The sequence below is a fragment of the Calliphora vicina genome, unplaced genomic scaffold, assembly GCF_958450345.1.
Source record: "Calliphora vicina unplaced genomic scaffold, idCalVici1.1 scaffold_45, whole genome shotgun sequence".
Lineage (NCBI taxonomy): Eukaryota > Metazoa > Arthropoda > Insecta > Diptera > Calliphoridae > Calliphora > Calliphora vicina.
In genome coordinates this window covers 127,195-153,620 of record NW_027052602.1, presented here as the reverse complement: position 1 = coordinate 153,620, position 26,426 = coordinate 127,195, and the positions used below count along the sequence as shown (strand labels likewise).

Below are 26,426 nucleotides of genomic sequence, written 5' to 3'. Positions count from 1 at the left end.
GTTATACCTTGTTAGAAAGCTACAATCTCATGCCATCCAAATATAAAAAAATGTAGCTTCCTAGCACTTTAGGGGCCTTTAGAATTTATATGAAGTCGTTAAAAACTGGGGTAATTTTGGGACATTTTTCGAAAAATGTCCGGTATACCCGCATATATATCGGGTACTGTTTATGCTAGCTACTTAAGTTATACCTTGTTAGAAAGCTACAATCTACAATATGAAGTCGTTAAAAACTGGGGTAATTTTGGGACATTTTTCGAAAAATGTCCGATATACCCGCATATATATCGGGTACTATTTATGCTAGCTACTTAAGTTATACCTTGTTAGAAAGCTACAACCTCATGACATCTAAATATAAAAAAATTTAGCTTTCTAGCTCTTTAGGGGCCTTTAGAATTGCGATTTATATGAAGTCGTTAAAAACTGGGGTAATTTTGGGACATTTTTCGAAAAATTTCCGATATACCCGCATATATATCGGGTAATATTTATGCTAGCTACTTAAGTTATACCTTGTTAGAAAGCTACAATCTCATGCCATCTAAATGTAAAAAAATTTAGCTTCCTGGCTCTTTAGGGCCTTTTAAAATTGCGATTTATATGAAGTCGTTAAAAACTGGGGTAATTTTGGGACATTTTTCGAAAAATGTCCGGTATACCCGCATATATATCGGGTACTGTTTATGCTAGCTACTTAAGTTATACTTTGTTAGAAAGCTACAATATCATGCCATCCAAATATAAAAAAATTTAGCTTCCTAGCTCTTTAGGGCCTTTTAAAATTGCGATTTATATGAAGTCGTTAAAAACTGGGTAATTTTGGGACATTTTTCGAAAAATGTCCGATATACGCGCATATATATCGGGTACTATTTATGCTAGCTACTTAAGTTATACCCTGTTAGAAAGCTACAATCTCATGCCATCCAAATATAAAAAAATTTAGCTTCCTAGCACTTTAGGGGCCTTTAGAATTGCGATTTATATGAAGTCGTTAAAAACTGGGGTAATTTTGGGACATTTTTCGAAAAATTTCCGATATACCCGCATATATATCGGGTACTATTTATGCCAGCTACTTAAGTTATACCTTGTTAGAAAGCTACAATCTCATGCCATTTAAATATAAAAAATTTAGCTTTCTAGCTCTTTAGGGCCTTTTAAAATTGCGATTTATATGAAGTCGTTAAAAACTGGGGTATACCCGCATATATATCGGGTACTGTTTATGCTAGCTACTTAAGTTATACCTTGTTAGAAAGCTACAATCTCATGCCATCCAAATATAGAAAAATTTAGCTTCCTAGCTCTTTAGGGCCTTTTAAAATTGCGATTTATATGAAGTCGTTAAAAACTGGGTAATTTTGGGACATTTTTCTAAAAATGTCCGATATACCCGCATATATATCGGGTACTGTTTATGCTAGCTACTTAAGTTATACTTTGTTAGAAAGCTACAATATCATGCCATCCAAATATAAAAAAATTTAGCTTCCTAGCTCTTTAGGGCCTTTTAAAATTGCGATTTATATGAAGTCGTTAAAAACTGGGTAATTTTGGGACATTTTTCGAAAAATGTCCGATATACCCGCATATATATCGGGTACTGTTTATGCTAGCTACTTAAGTTATACTTTGTTAGAAAGCTACAATCTCATGCCATCTAAATGTAGAAAAATTTAGCTTCCTAGCTCTTTAGGGCCTTTTAAAATTTCGATTTATATGAAGTCGTTAAAAAGTGGGGTAATTTTGGGACATTTTTCGAAAAATGTCCGATACACCCGCATATATATCGGGTACTATTTATGCTAGCTACTTAAGTTATACCTTGTTAGAAAGCTACAATCTCATGCCATCCAAATATAAAAAAATTTAGCTTCCTAGCACTTTAGGGGCCTTTAGAATTGCGATTTATATGAAGTCGTTAAAAACTGGGGTAATTTTGGGACATTTTTCGAAAAATGTCCGGTATACCCGCATATATATCGGGTACTGTTTATGCTAGCTACTTAAGTTATACCTTGTTAGAAAGCTACAATCTACAATATGAAGTCGTTAAAAACTGGGGTAATTTTGTAACATTTTTCGAAAAATGTCCGATATACCCGCATATATATCGGGTACTATTTATGCTATCTACTTAAGTTATACCTTGTTAGAAAGCTACAACCTCATGACATCTAAATATAAAAAAATTTAGCTTCCTGGCTCTTTAGGGCCTTTTAAAATTGCGATTTATATGAAGTCGTTAAAAACTGGGGTAATTTTGGGACATTTTTCGAAAAATGTCCGGTATACCCGCATATATATCGGGTACTGTATATGCTAGCTACTTAAGTTATACTTTGTTAGAAAGCTACAATATCATGCCATCCAAATATAAAAAAATTTAGCTTCCTAGCTCTTTAGGGCCTTTTAAAATTGCGATTTATATGAAGTCGTTAAAAACTGGGTAATTTTGGGACATTTTTCGAAAAATGTCCGATATACCCGCATATATATCGGGTACTATTTATGCTAGCTACTTAAGTTATACCCTGTTAGAAAGCTACAATCTCATGCCATCCAAATATAAAAAAATTTAGCTTCCTAGCACTTTAGGGGCCTTTAGAATTGCGATTTATATGAAGTCGTTAAAAACTGGGGTATACCCGCATATATATCGGGTACTATTTATGCCAGCTACTTAAGTTATACCTTGTTAGAAAGCTACAATCTCATGCCATTTAAATATAAAAAATTTAGCTTTCTAGCTCTTTAGGGCCTTTTAAAATTGCGATTTATATGAAGTCGTTAAAAACTGGGGTATACCCGCATATATATCGGGTACTGTTTATGCTAGCTACTTAAGTTATACCTTGTTAGAAAGCTACAATCTCATGCCATCCAAATATAGAAAAATTTAGCTTCCTAGCTCTTTAGGGCCTTTTAAAATTGCGATTTATATGAAGTCGTTAAAAACTGGGTAATTTTGGGACATTTTTCGAAAAATGTCCGATATACCCGCATATATATCGGCTACTATTTATGCTAGCTACTTAAGTTATACCTTGTTAGAAAGCTACAATTTCATGCAATCCAAATATAAAAAAATTTAGCTTTCTAGCTCTTTAGGGGCCTTTAAAATTGCGATTTATATGAAGTCGTTAAAAACTGGGTAATTTTGGGACATTTTTCGAAAAATGTCCGATATACCCGCATATATATCGGGTACTATTTATGCTAGCTACTTAAGTTATACCTTGTTAGAAAGCTACAATTTCATGCAATCCAAATATAAAAAAATTTAGCTTTCTAGCTCTTTAGGGGCCTTTAGAATTGCGATTGATATGAAGTCGTTAAAAACTGGGGTAATTTTGGGACATTTTTCGAAAAATGTCCGATATACCCGCATATCTATCGGGTAATATTTATGCTAGCTACTTAAGTTATACCTTGTTAGAAAGCTACAATCTCATGCCATCTAAGTGTAAAAAAATTTAGCTTCCTAGCTCTTTAGGGCCTTTTTAAAATTTCGATTTATATGAAGTCGTTAAAAACTGGGGTAATTTTGGGACATTTTTCGAAAAATGTCCGGTATACCCGCATATATATCGGGTACTGTTTATGCTAGCTACTTAAGTTATACTTTGTTAGAAAGCTACAATATCATGCCATCCAAATATAAAAAAATTTAGCTTCCTAGCTCTTTAGGGCCTTTTAAAATTGCGATTTATATGAAGTCGTTAAAAACTGGGTAATTTTGGGACATTTTTCGAAAAATGTCCGATATACCCGCATATATATCGGGTACTATTTATGCTAGCTACTTAAGTTATACCTTGTTAGAAAGCTACAATCTCATGCAATCCAAATATAAAAAAATTTAGCTTTCTAGCTCTTTAGGGGCCTTTAGAATTGCGATTGATATGAAGTCGTTAAAAACTGGGGTAATTTTGGGACATTTTTCGAAAAATGTCCGATATACCCGCATATATATCGGGTAATATTTATGCTAGCTACTTAAGTTATACCTTGTCAGAAAGCTACAATCTCATGCCATCTAAATGTAAAAAAATTTAGCTTCCTGGCTCTTTAGGGCCTTTTAAAATTGCGATTTATATGAAGTCGTTAAAAACTGGGTAATTTTGGGACATTTTTCGAAAAATGTCCGATATACCCGCATATATATCGGGTACTGTTTATGCTAGCTACTTAAGTTATACTTTGTTAGAAAGCTACAATATCATGCCATCCAAATATAAAAAAATTTAGCTTCCTAGCTCTTTAGGGCCTTTTAAAATTGCGATTTATATGAAGTCGTTAAAAACTGGGGTAATTTTGGGACATTTTTCGAAAAATGTCCGGTATACCCGCATATATATCGGGTACTGTTTATGCTAGCTACTTAAGTTATACCTTGTTAGAAAGCTACAATCTCATGCCAGTCGTTAAAAACTGCATATATATCGGGTACTATTTATGCTAGCTACTTAAGTTATACCTTGTTAGAAAGCTACAATCTCATGCCATCTAAGTGTAAAAAAATTTAGCTTCCTAGCTCTTTAGGGCCTTTTAAAATTTCGATTTATATGAAGTCGTTAAAAACTGGGGTAATTTTGGGACATTTTTCGAAAAATGTCCGGTATACCCGCATATATATCGGGTACTGTTTATGCTAGCTACTTAAGTTATACTTTGTTAGAAAGCTACAATATCATGCCATCCAAATATAAAAAAATTTAGCTTCCTAGCTCTTTAGGGCCTTTTAAAATTGCGATTTATATGAAGTCGTTAAAAACTGGGTAATTTTGGGACATTTTTCGAAAAATGTCCGATATACCCGCATATATATCGGGTACTATTTATGCTAGCTACTTAAGTTATACCTTGTTAGAAAGCTACAATCTCATGCAATCCAAATATAAAAAAATTTAGCTTTCTAGCTCTTTAGGGGCCTTTAGAATTGCGATTGATATGAAGTCGTTAAAAACTGGGGTAATTTTGGGACATTTTTCGAAAAATGTCCGATATACCCGCATATATATCGGGTAATATTTATGCTAGCTACTTAAGTTATACCTTGTCAGAAAGCTACAATCTCATGCCATCTAAATGTAAAAAAATTTAGCTTCCTGGCTCTTTAGGGCCTTTTAAAATTGCGATTTATATGAAGTCGTTAAAAACTGGGTAATTTTGGGACATTTTTCGAAAAATGTCCGATATACCCGCATATATATCGGGTACTGTTTATGCTAGCTACTTAAGTTATACTTTGTTAGAAAGCTACAATATCATGCCATCCAAATATAAAAAAATTTAGCTTCCTAGCTCTTTAGGGCCTTTTAAAATTGCGATTTATATGAAGTCGTTAAAAACTGGGTAATTTTGGGACATTTTTCGAAAAATGTCCGATATACCCGCATATATATCGGGTACTGTTTATGCTAGCTACTTAAGTTATACTTTGTTAGAAAGCTACAATCTCATGCCATTTAAATATAAAAAAAATTTAGCTTTCTAGCTCTTTAGGGCCTTTTAAAATTGCGATTTATATGAAGTCGTTAAAAACTGGGGTAATTTTGTAACATTTTTCGAAAAATTTTCGATATACCCGCATATATATCGGGTACTATTTATGCCAGCTACTTAAGTTATACCTTGTTAGAAAGCTACAATCTCATGCCATTTAAATATAAAAAAATTTATCTTTCTAGCTCTTTAGGGCCTTTTTAAATTGCGATTTATATGAAGTCGTTAAAAACTGGGGTATACCCGCATATATATCGGGTACTATTTATGCTAGCTACTTAAGTTATACCTTGTTAGAAAGCTACAATCTCATGCCATTTAAATATAAAAAAAATTTAGCTTTCTAGCTCTTTAGGGCCTTTTAAAATTGCGATTGATATGAAGTCGTTAAAAACTGGGGTAATTTTGGGACATTTTTCGAAAAATGTCCGGTATACCCGCATATATATCGGGTACTGTTTATGCTAGCTACTTAAGTTATACCTTGTTAGAAAGCTACAATCTCATGCCATGTAAATATAAAAAAACTAGCTTCCTAGCACTTTAGGGGCCTTTAGAATTGCGATTTATATGAAGTCGTTAAAAACTGGGGTAATTTTGGGACATTTTTCGAAAAATGTCCGGTATACCCGCATATATATCGGGTACTGTTTATGCTAGCTACTTAAGTTATACCTTGTTAGAAAGCTACAATCTCATGCCAGTCGTTAAAAACTGCATATATATCGGGTACTATTTATGCTAGCTACTTAAGTTATACCTTGTTAGAAAGCTACAATCTCATGCCATCTAAGTGTAAAAAAATTTAGCTTCCTAGCTCTTTAGGGCCTTTTAAAATTGCGATTTATATGAAGTCGTTAAAAACTGGGGTAATTTTGGGACATTTTTCGAAAAATGTCCGGTATACCCGCATATATATCGGGTACTGTTTATGCTAGCTACTTAAGTTATACTTTGTTAGAAAGCTACAATATCATGCCATCCAAATATAAAAAAATTTAGCTTCCTAGCTCTTTAGGGCCTTTTAAAATTGCGATTTATATGAAGTCGTTAAAAACTGGGTAATTTTGGGACATTTTTCGAAAAATGTCCGATATACCCGCATATATATCGGGTACTGTTTATGCTAGCTACTTAAGTTATACTTTGTTAGAACGCTACGATCTCATGCAATCCAAATATAAAAAAACTAGCTTCCTAGCACTTTAGGGGCCTTTAGAATTGCGATTTATATGAAGTCGTTAAAAACTGGGATAATTTTGGGACATTTTTCGAAAAATGTCCGATACACCCGCATATATATCGGGTACTATTTATGCTAGCTACTTAAGTTATACCTTGTTAGAAAGCTACAATCTCATGCCATTTAAATATAAAAAAATTTAGCTTTCCAGCTCTTTAGGGCCTTTTAAAATTGCGATTTATATGAAGTCGTTAAAAACTGGGGTAATTTTGTAACATTTTTCGAAAAATGTCCGATATGCCCGCATATATATCGGGTACTATTTATGCTAGCTACTTAAGTTATACCCTGTTAGAAAGCTACAATCTCATGCCATCCAAATATAAAAAAATGTAGCTTCCTAGCACTTTAGGGGCCTTTAGAATTGCGATTTATATGAAGTCGTTAAAAACTGGGGTAATTTTGGGACATTTTTCGAAAAATGTCCGGTATACCCGCATATATATCGGGTACTGTTTATGCTAGCTACTTAAGTTATACCTTGTTAGAAAGCTACAATCTCATGCCATCTAAATATAAAAAAACTAGCTTCCTAGCACTTTAGGGGCCTTTAGAATTGCGATTTATATGAAGTCGTTAAATACTGGGGTAATTTTGGGACATTTTTCGAAAAATGTCCGATACACCCGCATATATATCGGGTACTATTTATGCTAGCTACTTAAGTTATACCTTGTTAGAAAGCTACAATCTCATACCATTTAAATATAAAAAAATTTAGCTTTCTAGCTCTTTAGGGCCTTTTAAAATTGCGATTTATATGAAGTCGTTAAAAACTGGGGTAATTTTGTAACATTTTTCGAAAAATGTCCGATATACCCGCATATATATCGGGTACTATTTATGCTAGCTACTTAAGTTATACCCTGTTAGAAAGCTACAATCTCATGCCATCCAAATATAAAAAATGTAGCTTCCTAGCACTTTAGGGGCCTTTAGAATTGCGATTTATATGAAGTCGTTAAAAACTGGGGTAATTTTGGGACATTTTTCGAAAAATGTCCGGTATACCCGCATATATATCGGGTACTGTTTATGCTAGCTACTTAAGTTATACCTTGTTAGAAAGCTACAATCTCATGCCATCTAAATATAAAAAAACTAGCTTCCTAGCACTTTAGGGGCCTTTAGAATTGCGATTTATATGAAGTCGTTAAATACTGGGGTAATTTTGGGACATTTTTCGAAAAATGTCCGATACACCCGCATATATATCGGGTACTATTTATGCTATCTACTTAAGTTATACCTTGTTAGAAAGCTACAATCTCATGCCATCTAAGTGTAAAAAAATTTAGCTTCCTAGCTCTTTAGGGGCCTTTTAAAATTGCGATTTATATGAAGTCGTTAAAAACTGGGGTAATTTTGTAACATTTTTCGAAAAATGTCCGATATACCCGCATATATATCGGATACTATTTATGCTAGCTACTTAAGTTATACCTTGTTAGAAAGCTACAATCTCATGCCAGTCGTTAAAAACTGCATATATATCGGGTACTATTTATGCTAGCTACTTAAGTTATACCTTGTTAGAAAGCTACAATCTCATGCCATCTAAGTGTAAAAAAATTTAGCTTCCTAGCTCTTTAGGGCCTTTTAAAATTTCGATTTATATGAAGTCGTTAAAAACTGGGGTAATTTTGGGACATTTTTCGAAAAATGTCCGGTATACCCGCATATATATCGGGTACTGTTTATGATAGCTACTTAAGTTATACTTTGTTAGAAAGCTACAATATCATGCCATCCAAATATAAAAAAATTTAGCTTCCTAGCTCTTTAGGGCCTTTTAAAATTGCGATTTATATGAAGTCGTTAAAAACTGGGGTAATTTTGTAACATTTTTCGAAAAATGTCCGATATGCCCGCATATATATCGGGTACTATTTATGCTAGCTACTTAAGTTATACCCTGTTAGAAAGCTACAATCTCATGCCATCCAAATATAAAAAAATGTAGCTTCCTAGCACTTTAGGGGCCTTTAGAATTGCGATTTATATGAAGTCGTTAAAAACTGGGGTAATTTTGGGACATTTTTCGAAAAATGTCCGGTATACCCGCATATATATCGGGTACTGTTTATGCTAGCTACTTAAGTTATACTTTGTTAGAAAGCTACAATCTCATGCAATCCAAATATAAAAAAAACTAGCTTCCTAGCACTTTAGGGGCCTTTAGAATTGCGATTTATATGAAGTCGTTAAAAACTGGGGTAATTTTGGGACATTTTTCGAAAAATGTCCGATACACCCGCATATATATCGGGTACTATTTATGCTAGCTACTTAAGTTATACCTTGTTAGAAAGCTACAATCTCATGCCATTTAAATATAAAAAAATTTAGCTTTCTAGCTCTTTAGGGCCTTTTAAAATTGCGATTTATATGAAGTCGTTAAAAACTGGGGTAATTTTGTAACATTTTTCGAAAAATTTCCGATATACCCGCATATATATCGGGTACTATTTATGCCAGCTACTTAAGTTATACCTTGTTAGAAAGCTACAATCTCATGCCATTTAAATATAAAAAAATTTAGCTTTCTAGCTCTTTAGGGCCTTTTTAAATTGCGATTTATATGAAGTCGTTAAAAACTGGGGTATACCCGCATATATATCGGGTACTATTTATGCTAGCTACTTAAGTTATACCTTGTTAGAAAGCTACAATCTCATGCCATTTAAATATAAAAAAAATTTAGCTTTCTAGCTCTTTAGGGCCTTTTAAAATTGCGATTGATATGAAGTCGTTAAAAACTGGGGTAATTTTGGGACATTTTTCGAAAAATGTCCGGTATACCCGCATATATATCGGGTACTGTTTATGCTAGCTACTTAAGTTATACCTTGTTAGAAAGCTACAATCTCATGCCAGTCGTTAAAAACTGCATATATATCGGGTACTATTTATGCTAGCTACTTAAGTTATACCTTGTTAGAAAGCTACAATCTCATGCCATCTAAGTGTAAAAAAATTTAGCTTCCTAGCTCTTTAGGGCCTTTTAAAATTTCGATTTATATGAAGTCGTTAAAAACTGGGGTAATTTTGGGACATTTTTCGAAAAATGTCCGGTATACCCGCATATATATCGGGTACTGTTTATGCTAGCTACTTAAGTTATACTTTGTTAGAAAGCTACAATATCATGCCATCCAAATATAAAAAAATTTAGCTTCCTAGCTCTTTAGGGCCTTTTAAAATTGCGATTTATATGAAGTCGTTAAAAACTGGGTAATTTTGGGACATTTTTCGAAAAATGTCCGATATACCCGCATATATATCGGGTACTGTTTATGCTAGCTACTTAAGTTATACTTTGTTAGAACGCTACGATCTCATGCAATCCAAATATAAAACAAGTAAGAGTGCTATATTCGGCTATGCCGAATCTTATATACCCTTCACCTTTGTTGTGGATGCATTATTATTTTTTATAATTAGTATATATGTATGTACATTGCCCACTTTCAGCGTACAGCATCCTAAATTTATCAAGAACACAAAAAACAACAACAACGCCAAACGAAACAAAACACCAAAAGAAAAAACAAAATACGCAAGGCAATGAAACCAACACACATCCAAACATACGTTTAATTGTATAAAAAACAACAACAACGCCAAAAGAAACAAAATACGCAAAGCATGCACATTCAAACATACGATTTGTTGATTTTTTGTCAAAAAAACCAACACACAACCAAACAAAAGTTTAGTTGTATAAAAAACAACAACAACGCCAAAAGAAACAAAACACAAAAAAAAAACAAAATACGCAAAGCATGCACATCCAAAAACATACGTTCTGTTGCTTTTTTGTCAAAAAAACCAACACACAACCAAACAAACGTTTAGTTGTATAAAAAACAACAACAACGCCAAAAGAAACAAAACACAAAAAAAAACAAAATACACAAAGCTTGCACACCCAAGCATACGTTTTGTTGTTTTTTTGTCAAAGCATGCAATACATTGTGTTTTTTGATGAAATTTTCAGAGGTTGTCTCGGATTTTTGCTCATATCTCCGTTATTAATGGACGGATTTTGCTGATTTTAAATAGCAAAATTCTCGAAAGTATGTCTGACAGAATTGTTGAAGATTTGGATCCCGGAGATATCTGGGGCCTTCAGAAAATTGATTTCAACAGACAGACAGACGGACAGACAGACAGACAGACAGACAGACGGACATGGCTTAATCGACTCCGCTATCTATAAGGATCCAGAATATATATACTTTATAGGGTCGGAAATCAAAAATGTAGAAATTACAAACGGAATGACAAACTTATATATACCCTTCTCACGAAGCTGAAGGGTATAAAAACTAGCTTCCTAGCACTTTAGGGGCCTTTAGAATTGCGATTTATATGAAGTCGTTAAAAACTGGGGTAATTTTGGGACATTTTTCGAAAAATGTCCGATACACCCGCATATATATCGGGTACTATTTATGCTAGCTACTTAAGTTATACCTTGTTAGAAAGCTACAATCTCATGCCATTTAAATATAAAAAAATTTAGCTTTCCAGCTCTTTAGGGCCTTTTAAAATTGCGATTTATATGAAGTCGTTAAAAACTGGGGTAATTTTGTAACATTTTTCGAAAAATGTCCGATATGCCCGCATATATATCGGGTACTATTTATGCTAGCTACTTAAGTTATACCCTGTTAGAAAGCTACAATCTCATGCCATCCAAATATAAAAAAATTTAGCTTTCTAGCTCTTTAGGGCCTTTTTAAATTGCGATTTATATGAAGTCGTTAAAAACTGGGGTATACCCGCATATATATCGGGTACTATTTATGCTAGCTACTTAAGTTATACCTTGTTAGAAAGCTACAATCTCATGCCATTTAAATATAAAAAAAATTTAGCTTTCTAGCTCTTTAGGGCCTTTTAAAATTGCGATTGATATGAAGTCGTTAAAAACTGGGGTAATTTTGGGACATTTTTCGAAAAATGTCCGGTATACCCGCATATATATCGGGTACTGTTTATGCTAGCTACTTAAGTTATACCTTGTTAGAAAGCTACAATCTCATGCCATCTAAATATAAAAAAACTAGCTTCCTAGCACTTTAGGGGCCTTTAGAATTGCGATTTATATGAAGTCGTTAAAAACTGGGGTAATTTTGGGACATTTTTCGAAAAATGTCCGGTATACCCGCATATATATCGGGTACTGTTTATGCTAGCTACTTAAGTTATACCTTGTTAGAAAGCTACAATCTCATGCCAGTCGTTAAAAACTGTCGTGTGCACCCTGTGAATGATGAGAAGAGGTTGGCAACGCGAAAAATGATGAAAGATGTCAAATGGGTTTTGACAGAGAAGAAAAAAAAAAGGAAATGGACTAGAAGGAATAAATAGAAAAAAAAAAAAACAAACAAATGGTAGGCGCCAGGCAAAGTAGATTGCTGACAATCTATTTTGCCTGGAAAAGATGGAACGTTGCCGAGGTGATGAGCTGGTAGATTACCTTGGTATCGATCTCTTTTGCTGTGGATCGGATTGGTGAGAAGTTATGTGGCGCACCGTAAAATAAAAAAAAGATTGTGACTATAAGTTTTTGGTGAAAATTTTATTTAACTAAAAACCTTAAATAAAAAATATAGAAAAGAACAAAAAAAAAAGGTTAAAACAAAATATAAATTAAAGCTAAAAACTAAAGCTAAAAACTAAAACTAAAGCTAAAAACTAAAACTAAAGCTAAAAACTAAAACTAAAGCTAAAATATAAAAGTAAAGCTAAAAATAAATATTAAATAAAAAGGAAAAACAAAAGAATAGAACAAAAAAAAGAAACATTAAATATAAAATTAAAATTATAAAATTAAATAAAAACGCCAAATTATCGCCAACCACACCCGCCACGAAAAAGATTCCATCCGCATCCTCGCATCCTCAAATCATTTACATACACCATCAGCATTAATCCATAATCATCCTTGTCAACCGGCAACGTTTCATCATCCTAGTCATCAGCTTCTCCAATAGTACATCAGCCTCCATCATTCATCCGTTTCTTTTTTTTCATCCATCATCATCAGCGTTGTCAGCATCTCCTGCATCATCATCCATCAAAAGCACCTCAGCAACCATCATCAGCATCTGCATAAACAGTCTAAGGTATCTGCAAAGTAAAAATTTTAAGTATTTATAGTTATTTTTATATATTTAATTTCTATATTTTTTTTTTTTGTGTATAAGCGGTTAAAGCTAGAATTTACCTTTTTTTTATTACCTAAATAATAAATTAATTCCTCGGAGAAGTGAGGGGAAATACTTAGGGCCATAAAAAATGAGCTCATTTTGTAGGGTCATTTAGTTATTTAGTAAGCCATATGTTGGGCACCATAGGTACCTAAAAGAAAAGTTAAACTCTCCTAGAAAATAATATAAAAATAAATATAACCTAAAAAGAAAATAAAGAAAAAGATATATATAATAAATATATTTTTACATAAATGCTTAAAATACATACCGAATTACCTGTAAAAACTGTTAAAAAGAATTAAAATTAAATTAAATATTAAAATAAGATAAGGAAAATTTTGTTAATAAAAGAAATAATGATATTTATAATGTATAAATGAAATTATGAGTGTTGTCATTTAACATGATGGAATAAATTAAATTTTAAGCGGCGGTAAGTAGGGGAAATTTAAGTTGCAGGTATGGTTTGGGACGTCAAGAAGAGGACGTCATGGCGAGGGTCAAACCTCGAGTGGGAGGGCAATACATTTGTGTATAAGTATGACCGGTAGGGAGATGCAGCCAAGACTTCGAGCCCCTAACAAATAAAAAAAAAAAAAAATACATACATAGCTGGTATGATTTTTTTGTGTTAGTGTGTGTCCATGGTCCAGGTTGCCGGCAAGAACCACCCCCATCCGGCGAGCTTCAGCCGAGCTTAACGCGGGCATACCAGCGCCGCTGGCAATCTGGCCACTCATTGTTTTGTTTTCTTTATGTTTGTCTTCCGTGCAAACATATTACACACCACACCACAAAATGGCGCCCAACGTGGGGCCCGAAGTAGACCAATAGCCTGAATTTTTAATTTTTTTTAACTTTTTAATTTTATTCCAAATTTGATTTGTCGCAACTGCGTATGGCCAGTTAGGTCAATGCAAAGAGTCCCTAAGCTGTAGCGACGCAGTTGGACAAATAATTTTTGAGTTTCTTTTTCCTTTTTTTTATTGCTTTTCCATAGGTGTGAATCCTTAATAGTGCATGACCAATATTGTACACACCTACGTAAGTCCCGAACGGCAGGACAACCAAGTCCGGTTCGCGTTGCGACGTATGGTGTGGGCAATATAGTCATGTAGCATTATGGATTCACCAGCCTATCCTTTCCTAACAGCTTGAGGCTCTCATAAGAGTTGTAAATATAGCTAACGAAATGTAGATTTGCTCAAGTTGTGAGGAAAGGATAGCTTAACCAGCCAAAACACAAATCCCTATAAATAAATATTTAAGAACTTACGTTTTGTCCACTGTAAGATGGTTAGGGTAGTCCAATTATTCCGTGATGTTAATCCGAATTTTTGCTGCACCCTAACAATCGATCAGTACAATTCTAGTATTTAAATTCATTCCATTTCATTGTTTTTTTTATTACTGCATCTCCTGAAACCAGATAAAAAAAAAAATTAGGTCATATTTATACACAAATCAGCAATGTAAATTGTGACATCCTTACCTGCAGGCTTTATTTTCCCGAAAAAGCCGCCCGCATATTATATCATATTTGATTTCCTTTATTTGATTTTTTTTTATTTTTGATTATTTTATTTGATTTTTTTTTGTTGATTTTTTTTTATACATATTATTTGATTGATATTTAAATTATTTTGAACTTTTATTTAATTATCGGTTTTCTTATTTGAATTTTTGATTTTATCCCATTATTATTTTGATTTTTATATTTTTCTTGAATTATTTTGCTTGAATTTTTATTATTTTAATTTTTTTATTATTTGATTATTTTATTTTTTTTGAATTTTTTTTTTTTTTTTCATTTTAGTTTTGCTTTTCCTTCCATGAAAAGGCAAAATTGTTTTTTTTATATACCTTTTTTATTTTTCGGCAAAAGATTCTGTGTGTTTGAATTTGGTGCGAAATTTGATTATATTTTAAAAACCTCTTCACTAAAAATTATTTAGATATAATTTAAAGTTTTCGGTTTCATGGTTGTAACACGTAGTGCGAGTCGGTTACAGCAAAACAACGCCATGGCTACGACTAGTTCCACCAATACTCCTACCACCGAGTCTATCGCTACTGTTAGTAATCCCGCAGTCAGTACGATTATTACCACGGCATCCAGTATGACAAACCCAGTACTCAGCACACAAGCATCACATGATCTGTCCATCAGTTCTGAGGCAGATCAAACTGTAATTTCCCCGACGTTCTTGAGTGAGACAGCTCAGAACATACGCAGAGAAGTGAGAGAAGTTAATCAACGAGCGGAACAGGCACTACAAGTCAGAGACGTGCAAAATATTGTGAGTGCTTCTGTCGGTTTGCAACAAATACAACTGATGAAAGAAGTGGACGATAAGATACAAAAAGCACTTAATGACGTCAAACAGCTCATTTTGTCTCTGTCCGCTCAGAACCAAACACAAACGCCTACTTCTCGAGTAAATGATGATTTACCACCACTTGAGGCATCAAGAACCTCGCGGGAAGCGAACACATCCAGGTATGTGCAGCCAGAGGTATCGCATGTACAACAAAGTTATGCTCAGCCACCACCACTGATACCAGCACCAAATTGCGTACCAATTGGGCAACATGCACCCCAAGTTGTTGAAGCATATACACGCCAGACACCTGCAGTAACGCAATATCAACAACAACAGTCACTTCTGCAGCAGCAAAATCCTCTGCCATGTTACCAACTACCAGCCCAGCCGTATGTCCAGCCACCACAGTTACCGCCGTCACAAGCCCAAGCTCCATACCAAGGCATACCACAATACCAAGGGTATCAAAGGTATGAGAACACCCAGCCTGGGTATCCACAGGACGCCTGGTCTGGGTCAGCAGCTCAACCACCGCCACAACAACCACAAAGCTACAACTTCGCAATGTCGATGCCAAGGCGGCAGGAGCCTTTAGACAAATTTAAGTTGGCCAAATGGGGAGTGAAGTTTGATGGCACAAACAAAACTATAAACGTGCAGGAATTTATATTTAGAGTGGGAGCGCTGAGGAGAGATTACAGCTGCACAGACAACGAACTCCTACGCAGTTTCCATATACTGCTAGAAGGTCCAGCCCTGGATTGGTACTGGGACTACCGAAAAATCGTCCATATCAATACTTGGGAAGAACTCGAGAAAGCTTTGTTGGCTCAGTACCGCAGATTTGAGCAGGAGCATGAAATTCAAATGCGCATTTTAAATCGACGGCAGCTGCCACAAGAAACCTTCGATGAGTTCTATAATGCTGTGATAAAATTGCGAAACCAGCAGCAGAATCCATATGTGGAAGAGCAGATTGTAGAGATCATGAGAGGCAATCTAAAACCATCGCTGGCGCAGATGATGTTCTCAGTGAGGTTGAAAACGTTGTCAGAATTCTGCAGAGAAGTGAGACGGGCTGAGAACTTGTTAGCCAACCAGAGACAAATGTATCAACGGTCAGCTCAACGGGTAAACGAATTGTACTGTGTGGAAGATGAGCAGTCGTTGATAGACTTGGAGGTAGATGGTATTCGGTCGACCAGCCATTACACTTGCTGGAATTGCAAGGTCGTTGGCCATAGTTTTATGGATTGTCCCGAACCCATAACTAGGACATTTTGTTTTAGGTGTGGTAGGGAAAATGTAGTGGCACCCAAATGTCCAAAATGCCAGGGAAACCGGTCCAGGAACCCGTCTCGAACTGGGGAGGCGAGGTCCACCGACGTGTAGACCCAGTAGAAGTAGGTCTACAACAACAGCAACAACAACAAGTGAGAACAGAAATAAGGGTTTTAAAGAATTCGAATAGGTCGGAGTTTGAGTTAAAACCGGAGCCTCGGCTTAGGGAACTCAAACCCCTACATATTCGAATTCGAGAGTATAATGAGGCCAAAAATAGAATATTCGGCAAAGTATCAAATAAGATTAAAAAGGCCCGCGAACGATACAGAATTAGGAAAAGACTGCGTAACGAGATCGCGTCAGCTTCTCTTTACGAAGGAGAAGATTCAAGGCTTTACACTAAGATAAAATTAGGCGGTCAAGAGATAGTGGGTCTTCTCGACAGTGGCGCTACCGTAACGTGTCTCGGAAAGAATTGTCTGGAGTTTATTGCCAAAACCGGTCTCGCGATAAAAGACTTCAGAACTGTTATTAAAACAGCGGATGGAACAGTCCATCCCATAGTCGGCCGAGTTAGGGCAGAAGTTTCGTTCCATAATACGGTAAATGTTATCGATTTTTATCTAGTGCCTACTTTGAATCGAGAGCTTTTCTTGGGTGTCGATTTCATGAAGGTTTTTAAAATGTTTGCCTGTATAGATAGTCTTACGACTAATGGAATTAGTCTCTGTGAAGAGGCAGAAAATACCGTAGATATTGTGACCCATAAGCTGACAGATGATCAGCAACAAAAATTAGATTTAGTCATATCGATGTTCCCCTGCTTTAGTAAGAAAGGATTAGGCAAAACAAATTTAGAAAAGCATTCGATAGATACGCGTGATGCTAATCCAGTAAAAGATCGTCACTATCCTGTTTCTCCGGCTGTGCAAAAATTAATGTTCGCGGAGCTGGATAGGATGCTTGACCTCGGTGTGATTGAGCTTAGTGAGAGCCCATGGAGTCACCCAGTTACTCTAGTCCGCAAGGGCGAGAAGAACCGGTTATGCCTGGACGCTCGTAAGCTCAATGCACTGACCGTCAAGGATGCCTATCCATTGCCGCACATTGAAGGTTTGCTCAGTCGTTTGGGAGACACTATATACATCTCTAGTGTCGACCTGAAAGACGCGTTCTGGCAGATACCACTTGACTCATCTAGTAAGGAGAAAACCGCATTCACGGTGCCAGGACGACCACTTTACCATTTTACGGTCATGCCTTTTGGGTTGTGTAATGCTGCCCAAAGGTTATGCCGTCTAATGGATAAAGTGATCCCCGCAGCACTTCGTGATAGGGTTTTCGTCTACCTAGATGATCTTTTGATAGTGTCTCCAGAATTCGAGACACATCTGGATTTGCTGAAACGTGTATCTATTTGTTTAGCAAACGCAGGACTGACCATCAATGTGATGAAATCTAAATTTTGCTTTAAGGAATTAAAATATCTAGGGTATATAGTAGGAGGCGGCAAACTAAAACCTGATCCGGCTAAGGTGGAAACAATAACTCGTTTTGCTTATCCTAAGTCAGCAAGACAGGTGCGGAGTTTCATGGGAGCAACAGGCTGGTATAGAAAATTTATATCAGACTATGCTACCATCGCGGCTCCAATCTTTGAAACGCTGAAGAAGGGTAAGCAATTCAAGTTTTCGGAGGAAGCTAAAGTCGCTTTTGATCGCCTCAAGAAAGCTCTGATTTCGAGTCCGCTTCTTAACCACCCTGACTTCAATAAGCATTTTTACATTCAGTGTGATGCGTCTGATGTAGGCATTGGGGCAGTTCTTTTTCAGAAAGATAATTCTGAGGGAGAACATCCAATTGCATACTTTTCACACAAGTTAACATCAGCGCAGAAAAATTACTCAGTGACTGAACGTGAATGCTTAGCTGTAGTCCTGGCGATTAAGAAGTTTAGGCCCTATATAGAATTGATGCCATTTACTGTCATTACGGATCACAGCAGTCTGAAATGGCTCATGAGTCATAAGGACTTAACTGGTCGTTTAGCTAGATGGAGTCTACATTTACAATCCTATGATTTTACGATTGAGCACAGGCAGGGGAAGCAAAATGTGGTACCCGATACCCTGTCGCGCTACGATATGGACGAAATCTCGCTAAACGTGCCCAAGCTCGTCGATATGAACTCTGACGCTTTTCGGTCGGAAGAATATTTGAATTTGATAAGTACCATAGAGAAAAACTCGGAACAATTACCCGATTTAAAGGTCGTCGACGGTTTTATCTATAAACGCACCAAGCCATATACCGGAGAGCCTATTAGTGAAGATTTTGCATGGAAATTGTGGGTACCTTTAGAGCTGACTGAGGATATCGTAAAGACGAGTCATGACTCCCCACAAGCTTCTCATGGAGGCATCGGTAAGACTCTACATAGAGTAAAAGAATATTTTTATTGGCCAAATCAGAATGTGCATGTTAGAAATTTCTTGAGAAACTGCCAGACTTGTAAGGAAGTTAAACCTGCGAATATAACGCTTAGGCCACCAATGGGTACCGAAACAAGAAGTGAAAGACCATTCCAGCGTATATTCATAGATTTTCTTGGTCCTTACCCGCGATCTAAAAACGGAAACGTGTACATTTTTATCGTTTTAGACCACCTCACAAAATATGTTTTCTTGAAAGCCTTGCCGAAGGCCAACGCTAAAAACGTCATACAATTTTTAATTTCGGAGGTTTTTCACAGATTCGGTACTCCGGAAACAATTGTATCCGACAACGGAAAACAGTTTGTGAGCAAAGAATTTGAGGATATGGTAAAAAACTTTGGTGTTAAACATATTCGCACAGCTATACACTCACCACAAGCGAATGCGTCAGAACGCGTGAACCAATCGATTCTGGCAGCCGTAAGATCGTATTTGCAAGGTGACCACACCGAATGGGACAAGCATTTGTCAGAAATTGAGTTTTCATTACGATCTTCGGTGCAGACATCGATTGGTATAACGCCATATTTTGCCTTATTTGGTATGAATATGATTGGACATGGTAGTGTGTATAGTTTGGCGCGTAAACTCAAAAGTTTAAACGACGCGGAAATGAACGTCATTCCTAAGCCAGCCAGAATGGAACTTATCCGGCAAAAGATACGCGAAAATCTACATAAGGCCTACGCTCGAAACGAGAAAACTTATAACACGCGCTGTCGGCAGGTTAAATTCATACCCGGTCAGGAAGTGTACCGTCGCAACTTCCAACAAAGCGACTTTAAGAATAATTTTAACGCTAAATTTGCTCGAAAATTTCTTAAATGTCGGATTGTAAGACCAGTAGGGAATAGTTTGTATGAGGTCGAGGATACTCAGGGGAAATCGTTAGGGGTATTTCATGCCAAAGATTTAAAGCAATAGCCTTAATATCTTTGGTGGTTCTAGTCCTAACATTTCTGTCCAAGCGAGTCCGTGCGTTTTAGAAAAGAAAATCTTTTTCTTTTCATGTCTTTATTGATAACGAATTACCGATGTCGAATTCTTCCGTGTTTTATTGAAATAATTTTTTAATTTTAGAACTATGCCTTGAAAATGATTTTTTTTTGTTCATTGTTTTGCCAACTAAACGCTAACGTTTCTAAGCGGGTTACTTTTGTAACCGTCACCAAACTATAAATGCAATTCCTTAGTAACGCCCTGGGGAACTATGCCATTAAGGACTGGGAACTGTTAGTCATTTAGATTGGTAACATCCATCTGAGACCGATCTTACAGCAAGTTGTTGCAAAATAAAATGTCTTATATCATCAGTATCTCATAATGAAATACTAGATGTTCTCATTAAAAAAGGCATTAATCTAGAATTTAGAGTTATCTCAGTGAAACAAGGTCGAAAACATATGCGGTGATGGTCATGTAATGAAAAGTTTTTCTTGAAGTTGTTACGTCTTTTGTTTTTAGTACCGTCGCGGTCATTAGCTAGATCTAATCGCATATTTTTCTTGAAATTATTTTCTTATTTAATTGCAATGAATTACTGTGTGGCGGGGTTATAGAGGTATCATGAGCAGTATTGGGTTCTGTACTATCTTTCTTTCTTGTCATAAACCAGTGAAATCCATAGCTTTTAGAATGAATAATTATTTGTTTGGTTCGACTAAAAACTTACGTTTCTAGCTGGTTACATTTGTAACCGTCATTACCCTATTGTTAGGTGCAACCTCATCAGAACTTTTGGGGAACTATGCCATACAAAGCTAGAGGTTATTAGACACCTAAGGTAATAACATGTTTCTTAGTCCGATCTTACAGTAAGTCGAAACCAAAGTTAAATAATTGTACTATACATATTGGCAGACCAACATGTAATTGTTCATTCTTAAAGCAGATCCTAATGAGCTATGATATGAATGATTGATTGTACAGAAACACCAGTTTTGACCATGATACAATCTATAACCAAGCCAAACACAATTCATTAGAATTCCGTGATAATAACAAGTTATTTAGGACCTTGCAATTATAGTTAACTAAATATGTGTTATTACCACAGAATTCTGCATTAATGGAAAAATAATATGCCTTATCGAATCTTATTTATACTAGCACTACTATCTACTTTGTTAATATTTTATATTTTGCTTTGTAGTACTCACCCAGATATTTCTGCTCACATTTGTTGCTGTAGTCGTTGTTGTTGTAATCTGAAATAAATTCGAAAGACTTTAGTATGGATTCTATATTGATATATTTTAAATTTGAATAAAATTTTTCATATACTTGCCAACTCCCATGAATTCTTTTGGTTGGCATCTGAAGGTTTATTCCCAATGGTTCGTCCTTCTCAAGGGCAATTGAATTCCAAAGAACCTGTAAGGGAAAATAAACGTTAATATCTTTTAAATTTTATTTTTTATTTATATACCTTATTTCGTGGAAATGTCAAGGGGTACTTCTCGCCAAAGATCTACGACTTCGGTCTGAAAGCTTTGGTGGTTTTAGTCCTTGCATTTTCCACAGGGTTCTTTAACCGGAGCTTACCAGAGTCTTCACTGGTAAAAATGCCTTGTATTTTTATTCATTATTTTGAGCATGAATTTTCTTTGGCATCATAGTTTTTCTGTGGTTCGTCCCTAGCAGGACCAATGAATTTCAGAGAACCTGTAGAAAAAGAAACATTACTGATCTAATTTATCTTTTAATTAAGAGTAAAATTGTCTAAAGAAATGGATTTTACGGAACTTTTACTCAAAACTAGTAGTTTAGGAAAATGGATTATTCTGAACAATCAGAATTTAGATACATAAGCTTAATAATACAAATAATTTCTAATGTCTAATTAATTGGTTAGTATAAGTTTAAATTTACATTTGTACTTACCTTTTTGAATAGCCATTTAATTCAAATTATGGTATCCTCAATCTTTCGACTCAGGCTTCAACTGAATTTCTAACCTGTGGAAGATAAAATATTATTAGTAAATTTGGCAAATTAAATTAGTTTTTAGCTCGTATGTAATATTATTGAAAGGATATTCTGAAATTTACACAAAAACGAAATCTTGTTTTTATAATTCCTTTCAGAAAATTACATTTTGTTAAATTTTTGGGTTTTTTTTTTGTAGAAATGACAAGGGGTATTTCTCGCCAAAGACTCTAGACATTAGTCTAAGAGCTTTGGTGAACTTAGTCTTTACATTTCTACCTATTTGCTCACGATTAAATCGTCAAGGAAAGAAAAGAGAAAAAAATATTAATAGAATATTTTATTATATAGGATTTCTCATATTTACCAATCCTGAACGGAGTCAGAAGTCCAAGGCCATTTCCAAGGTCTAATTGAATTTTTAAAATCTGAAAATAAAAGAAAAATGATCAAAGAATTAGTAAAGTTCTAAAATTTTAAATTAAAAGCAAGAATTATGTAAATAGAACAATTATTTTATTTTCACTTTTCTTTTATTATTTCATTTTATATTGCATTTAATTTATTTTGTAAACATAAAATTTTTCGCGCACTGTAATATTTCATTCTTAATTAATTTATTTTTTTTTTCTGATCCGAATTCATTTTCTTGTTATTTGAAATTGTAACACTCACGACAATTTTCTTTAATTTTAATTTTTATTATCACTTTCTTTTATTTTTAAAATTTTGTTCAGAACTTTTTATTTCACAAAATTCATATTATTTTCACACTGTCTCCCAAATTATGTCCACCACTGTAAAAATCTAAAATGAGTTTTATTTATTTCACACCTGTTCAATAATTTCCATTTTTCTTAAATTTATTTCTCACAATCACTTTCACTTATATTCGCCACTGTATTTTCCAAAAATAGTTTTTATCACACCAATTCCATAACATCACTCACCAAATATTTTGTTTTATTAATTTATCAAAATTTATTTTTTTCGTCAGACCACTTTTATTTTTCACTGTAAATAAATTTTTTTTTCATTTCACTTGCTTATTTTTATTTGCGATCACTTTAAATTTCATAGTTACACTATTTTAATTTTTTATTTCACACTTTTGTCACACACTGTAATTTCCACTTTCGATTTTTTCTTTATACCGACATAAATCCGTTATACCCATAGTTTCGTTTTCTTTATATTTTTTTTTTCTCTCACTTAAATTTTTGTACACTTCACTTTTGTACCGCACTGTAATTTCTGGAAAAATAATTTTTAGTTTTATCCTTATCCCGATACGAAATATATTTCACTATTCATTAAATTTTTTTATCACATTTTAATTTTGTTTACACACTTTTTACACTCACTGTATTTTCCAAAAACATTAAAATTTTAAACAATATATTTTATTGTTATCGCGACACTTTTTTACATTAAACACTATTTTAAAACACATTTTACTTACCTTGATCATGTTCAGCTCCAGAAATTACTCTCACACTTAACCAATAACGGTAGTCACATTCCTGAAAGAAAAAAAAAATTACTACACTAGTTACATATTTAAATTAAGTTTTACTTACCAAAAATTACACCAGAATCTGCAGCATCCTTCGTCTTTTCCTGAAAAGAAAATATAAGAAAAAAAATTTTAATTATTATCATGTCCTAATTTGGCTTAAAAATTTTTAAATAAAATTATTAAATTCAATAAATAAATAAAAATTCATTAGTAATTACTTACCTATTGATCACCACCATTGAAAAATTTACTACGCATTTACACATGCGTAGTTTTTTTTTATTCCTCCTCCTCCCGTTCCGTTTTTTTTATTCATGCTGATCAGTTGAGAGTTGCCACATGGTAAAAAATTTAATACAGTGTTGTATTTATGAATCGTGGTGAGTAACCGATTAGTGTTACCAGAAGATATTTTTTATAAATGGGAATTTGAAAATCCCCAAAATCCCAGAAAATATTTAACATTAGGGTGGTTCATAAATATCAGGCTGCTTATTTTTCCCTCCCATTCTGTATCCATAGATGGATTACAGAAATGGTTGGGTTTGTCGTGTGCACCCTGTGAATGATGAGAAGAGGTTGGCAACGCGAAAAATGATGAAAGATGTCAAATGGGTTTTGACAGAGAAGAAAAAAAAAAGGAAATGGACTAGAAGGAATAAATAGAAAAAAAAAAAAACAAACAAATGGTAGGCGCCAGGCAAAGTAGATTGCTGACAATCTATTTTGCCTGGAAAAGATGGAACGTTGCCGAGGTGATGAGCTGGTAGATTACCTTGGTATCGATCTCTTTTGCTGTGGATCGGATTGGTGAGAAGTTATGTGGCGCACCGTAAAATAAAAAAAAGATTGTGACTATAAGTTTTTGGTGAAAATTTTATTTAACTAAAAACCTTAAATAAAAAATATAGAAAAGAACAAAAAAAAAAGGTTAAAACAAAATATAAATTAAAGCTAAAAACTAAAGCTAAAAACTAAAACTAAAGCTAAAAACTAAAACTAAAGCTAAAAACTAAAACTAAAGCTAAAATATAAAAGTAAAGCTAAAAATAAATATTAAATAAAAAGGAAAAACAAAAGAAAAGAACAAAAAAAAGAAACATTAAATATAAAATTAAAATTATAAAATTAAATAAAAACGCCAAATTATCGCCAACCACACCCGCCACGAAAAAGATTCCATCCGCATCCTCGCATCCTCAAATCATTTACATACACCATCAGCATTAATCCATAATCATCCTTGTCAACCGGCAACGTTTCATCATCCTAGTCATCAGCTTCTCCAATAGTACATCAGCCTCCATCATTCATCCGTTTCTTTTTTTTCATCCATCATCATCAGCGTTGTCAGCATCTCCTGCATCATCATCCATCAAAAGCACCTCAGCAACCATCATCAGCATCTGCATAAACAGTCTAAGGTATCTGCAAAGTAAAAATTTTAAGTATTTATAGTTATTTTTATATATTTAATTTCTATATTTTTTTTTTTTTGTGTATAAGCGGTTAAAGCTAGAATTTACCTTTTTTTTATTACCTAAATAATAAATTAATTCCTCGGAGAAGTGAGGGGAAATACTTAGGGCCATAAAAAATGAGCTCATTTTGTAGGGTCATTTAGTTATTTAGTAAGCCATATGTTGGGCACCATAGGTACCTAAAAGAAAAGTTAAACTCTCCTAGAAAATAATATAAAAATAAATATAACCTAAAAAGAAAATAAAGAAAAAGATATATATAATAAATATATTTTTACATAAATGCTTAAAATACATACCGAATTACCTGTAAAAACTGTTAAAAAGAATTAAAATTAAATTAAATATTAAAATAAGATAAGGAAAATTTTGTTAATAAAAGAAATAATGATATTTATAATGTATAAATGAAATTATGAGTGTTGTCATTTAACATGATGGAATAAATTAAATTTTAAGCGGCGGTAAGTAGGGGAAATTTAAGTTGCAGGTATGGTTTGGGACGTCAAGAAGAGGACGTCATGGCGAGGGTCAAACCTCGAGTGGGAGGGCAATACATTTGTGTATAAGTATGACCGGTAGGGAGATGCAGCCAAGACTTCGAGCCCCTAACAAATAAAAAAAAAAAAAAATACATACATAGCTGGTATGATTTTTTTGTGTTAGTGTGTGTCCATGGTCCAGGTTGCCGGCAAGAACCACCCCCATCCGGCGAGCTTCAGCCGAGCTTAACGCGGGCATACCAGCGCCGCTGGCAATCTGGCCACTCATTGTTTTGTTTTCTTTATGTTTGTCTTCCGTGCAAACATATTACACACCACACCACATCACAAAACTGCATATATATCGGGTACTATTTATGCTAGCTACTTAAGTTATACCTTGTTAGAAAGCTACAATCTCATGCCATCTAAGTGTAAAAAAATTTAGCTTCCTAGCTCTTTAGGGCCTTTTAAAATTTCGATTTATATGAAGTCGTTAAAAACTGGGGTAATTTTGGGACATTTTTCGAAAAATGACCGGTATACCCGCATATATATCGGGTACTGTTTATGCTAGCTACTTAAGTTATACTTTGTTAGAAAGCTACAATATCATGCCATCCAAATATAAAAAAATTTAGCTTCCTAGCTCTTTAGGGCCTTTTAAAATTGCGATTTATATGAAGTCGTTAAAAACTGGGTAATTTTGGGACATTTTTCGAAAAATGTCCGATATACCCGCATATATATCGGGTACTGTTTATGCTAGCTACTTAAGTTATACTTTGTTAGAACGCTACGATCTCATGCAATCCAAATATAAAAAAACTAGCTTCCTAGCACTTTAGGGGCCTTTAGAATTGCGATTTATATGAAGTCGTTAAAAACTGGGGTAATTTTGGGACATTTTTCGAAAAATGTCCGATACA

The 26,426-nt window shown here is 34.4% G+C and overlaps 1 protein-coding gene across 1 annotated transcript; it reads left to right on the top strand.

Moving 5' to 3' along the window:
* The first annotated feature begins 15,008 nt into the window (after positions 1–15,008).
* Positions 15,009–16,725, top strand: LOC135963055 (uncharacterized). The gene has a single exon (XM_065514835.1). The coding sequence runs from the start codon at positions 15,009–15,011 to the stop codon at positions 16,698–16,700; it is 1,692 nt and encodes a 563-aa protein (XP_065370907.1). The 3' UTR covers positions 16,701–16,725.
* The last annotated feature ends 9,701 nt before the right edge of the window (positions 16,726–26,426 follow it).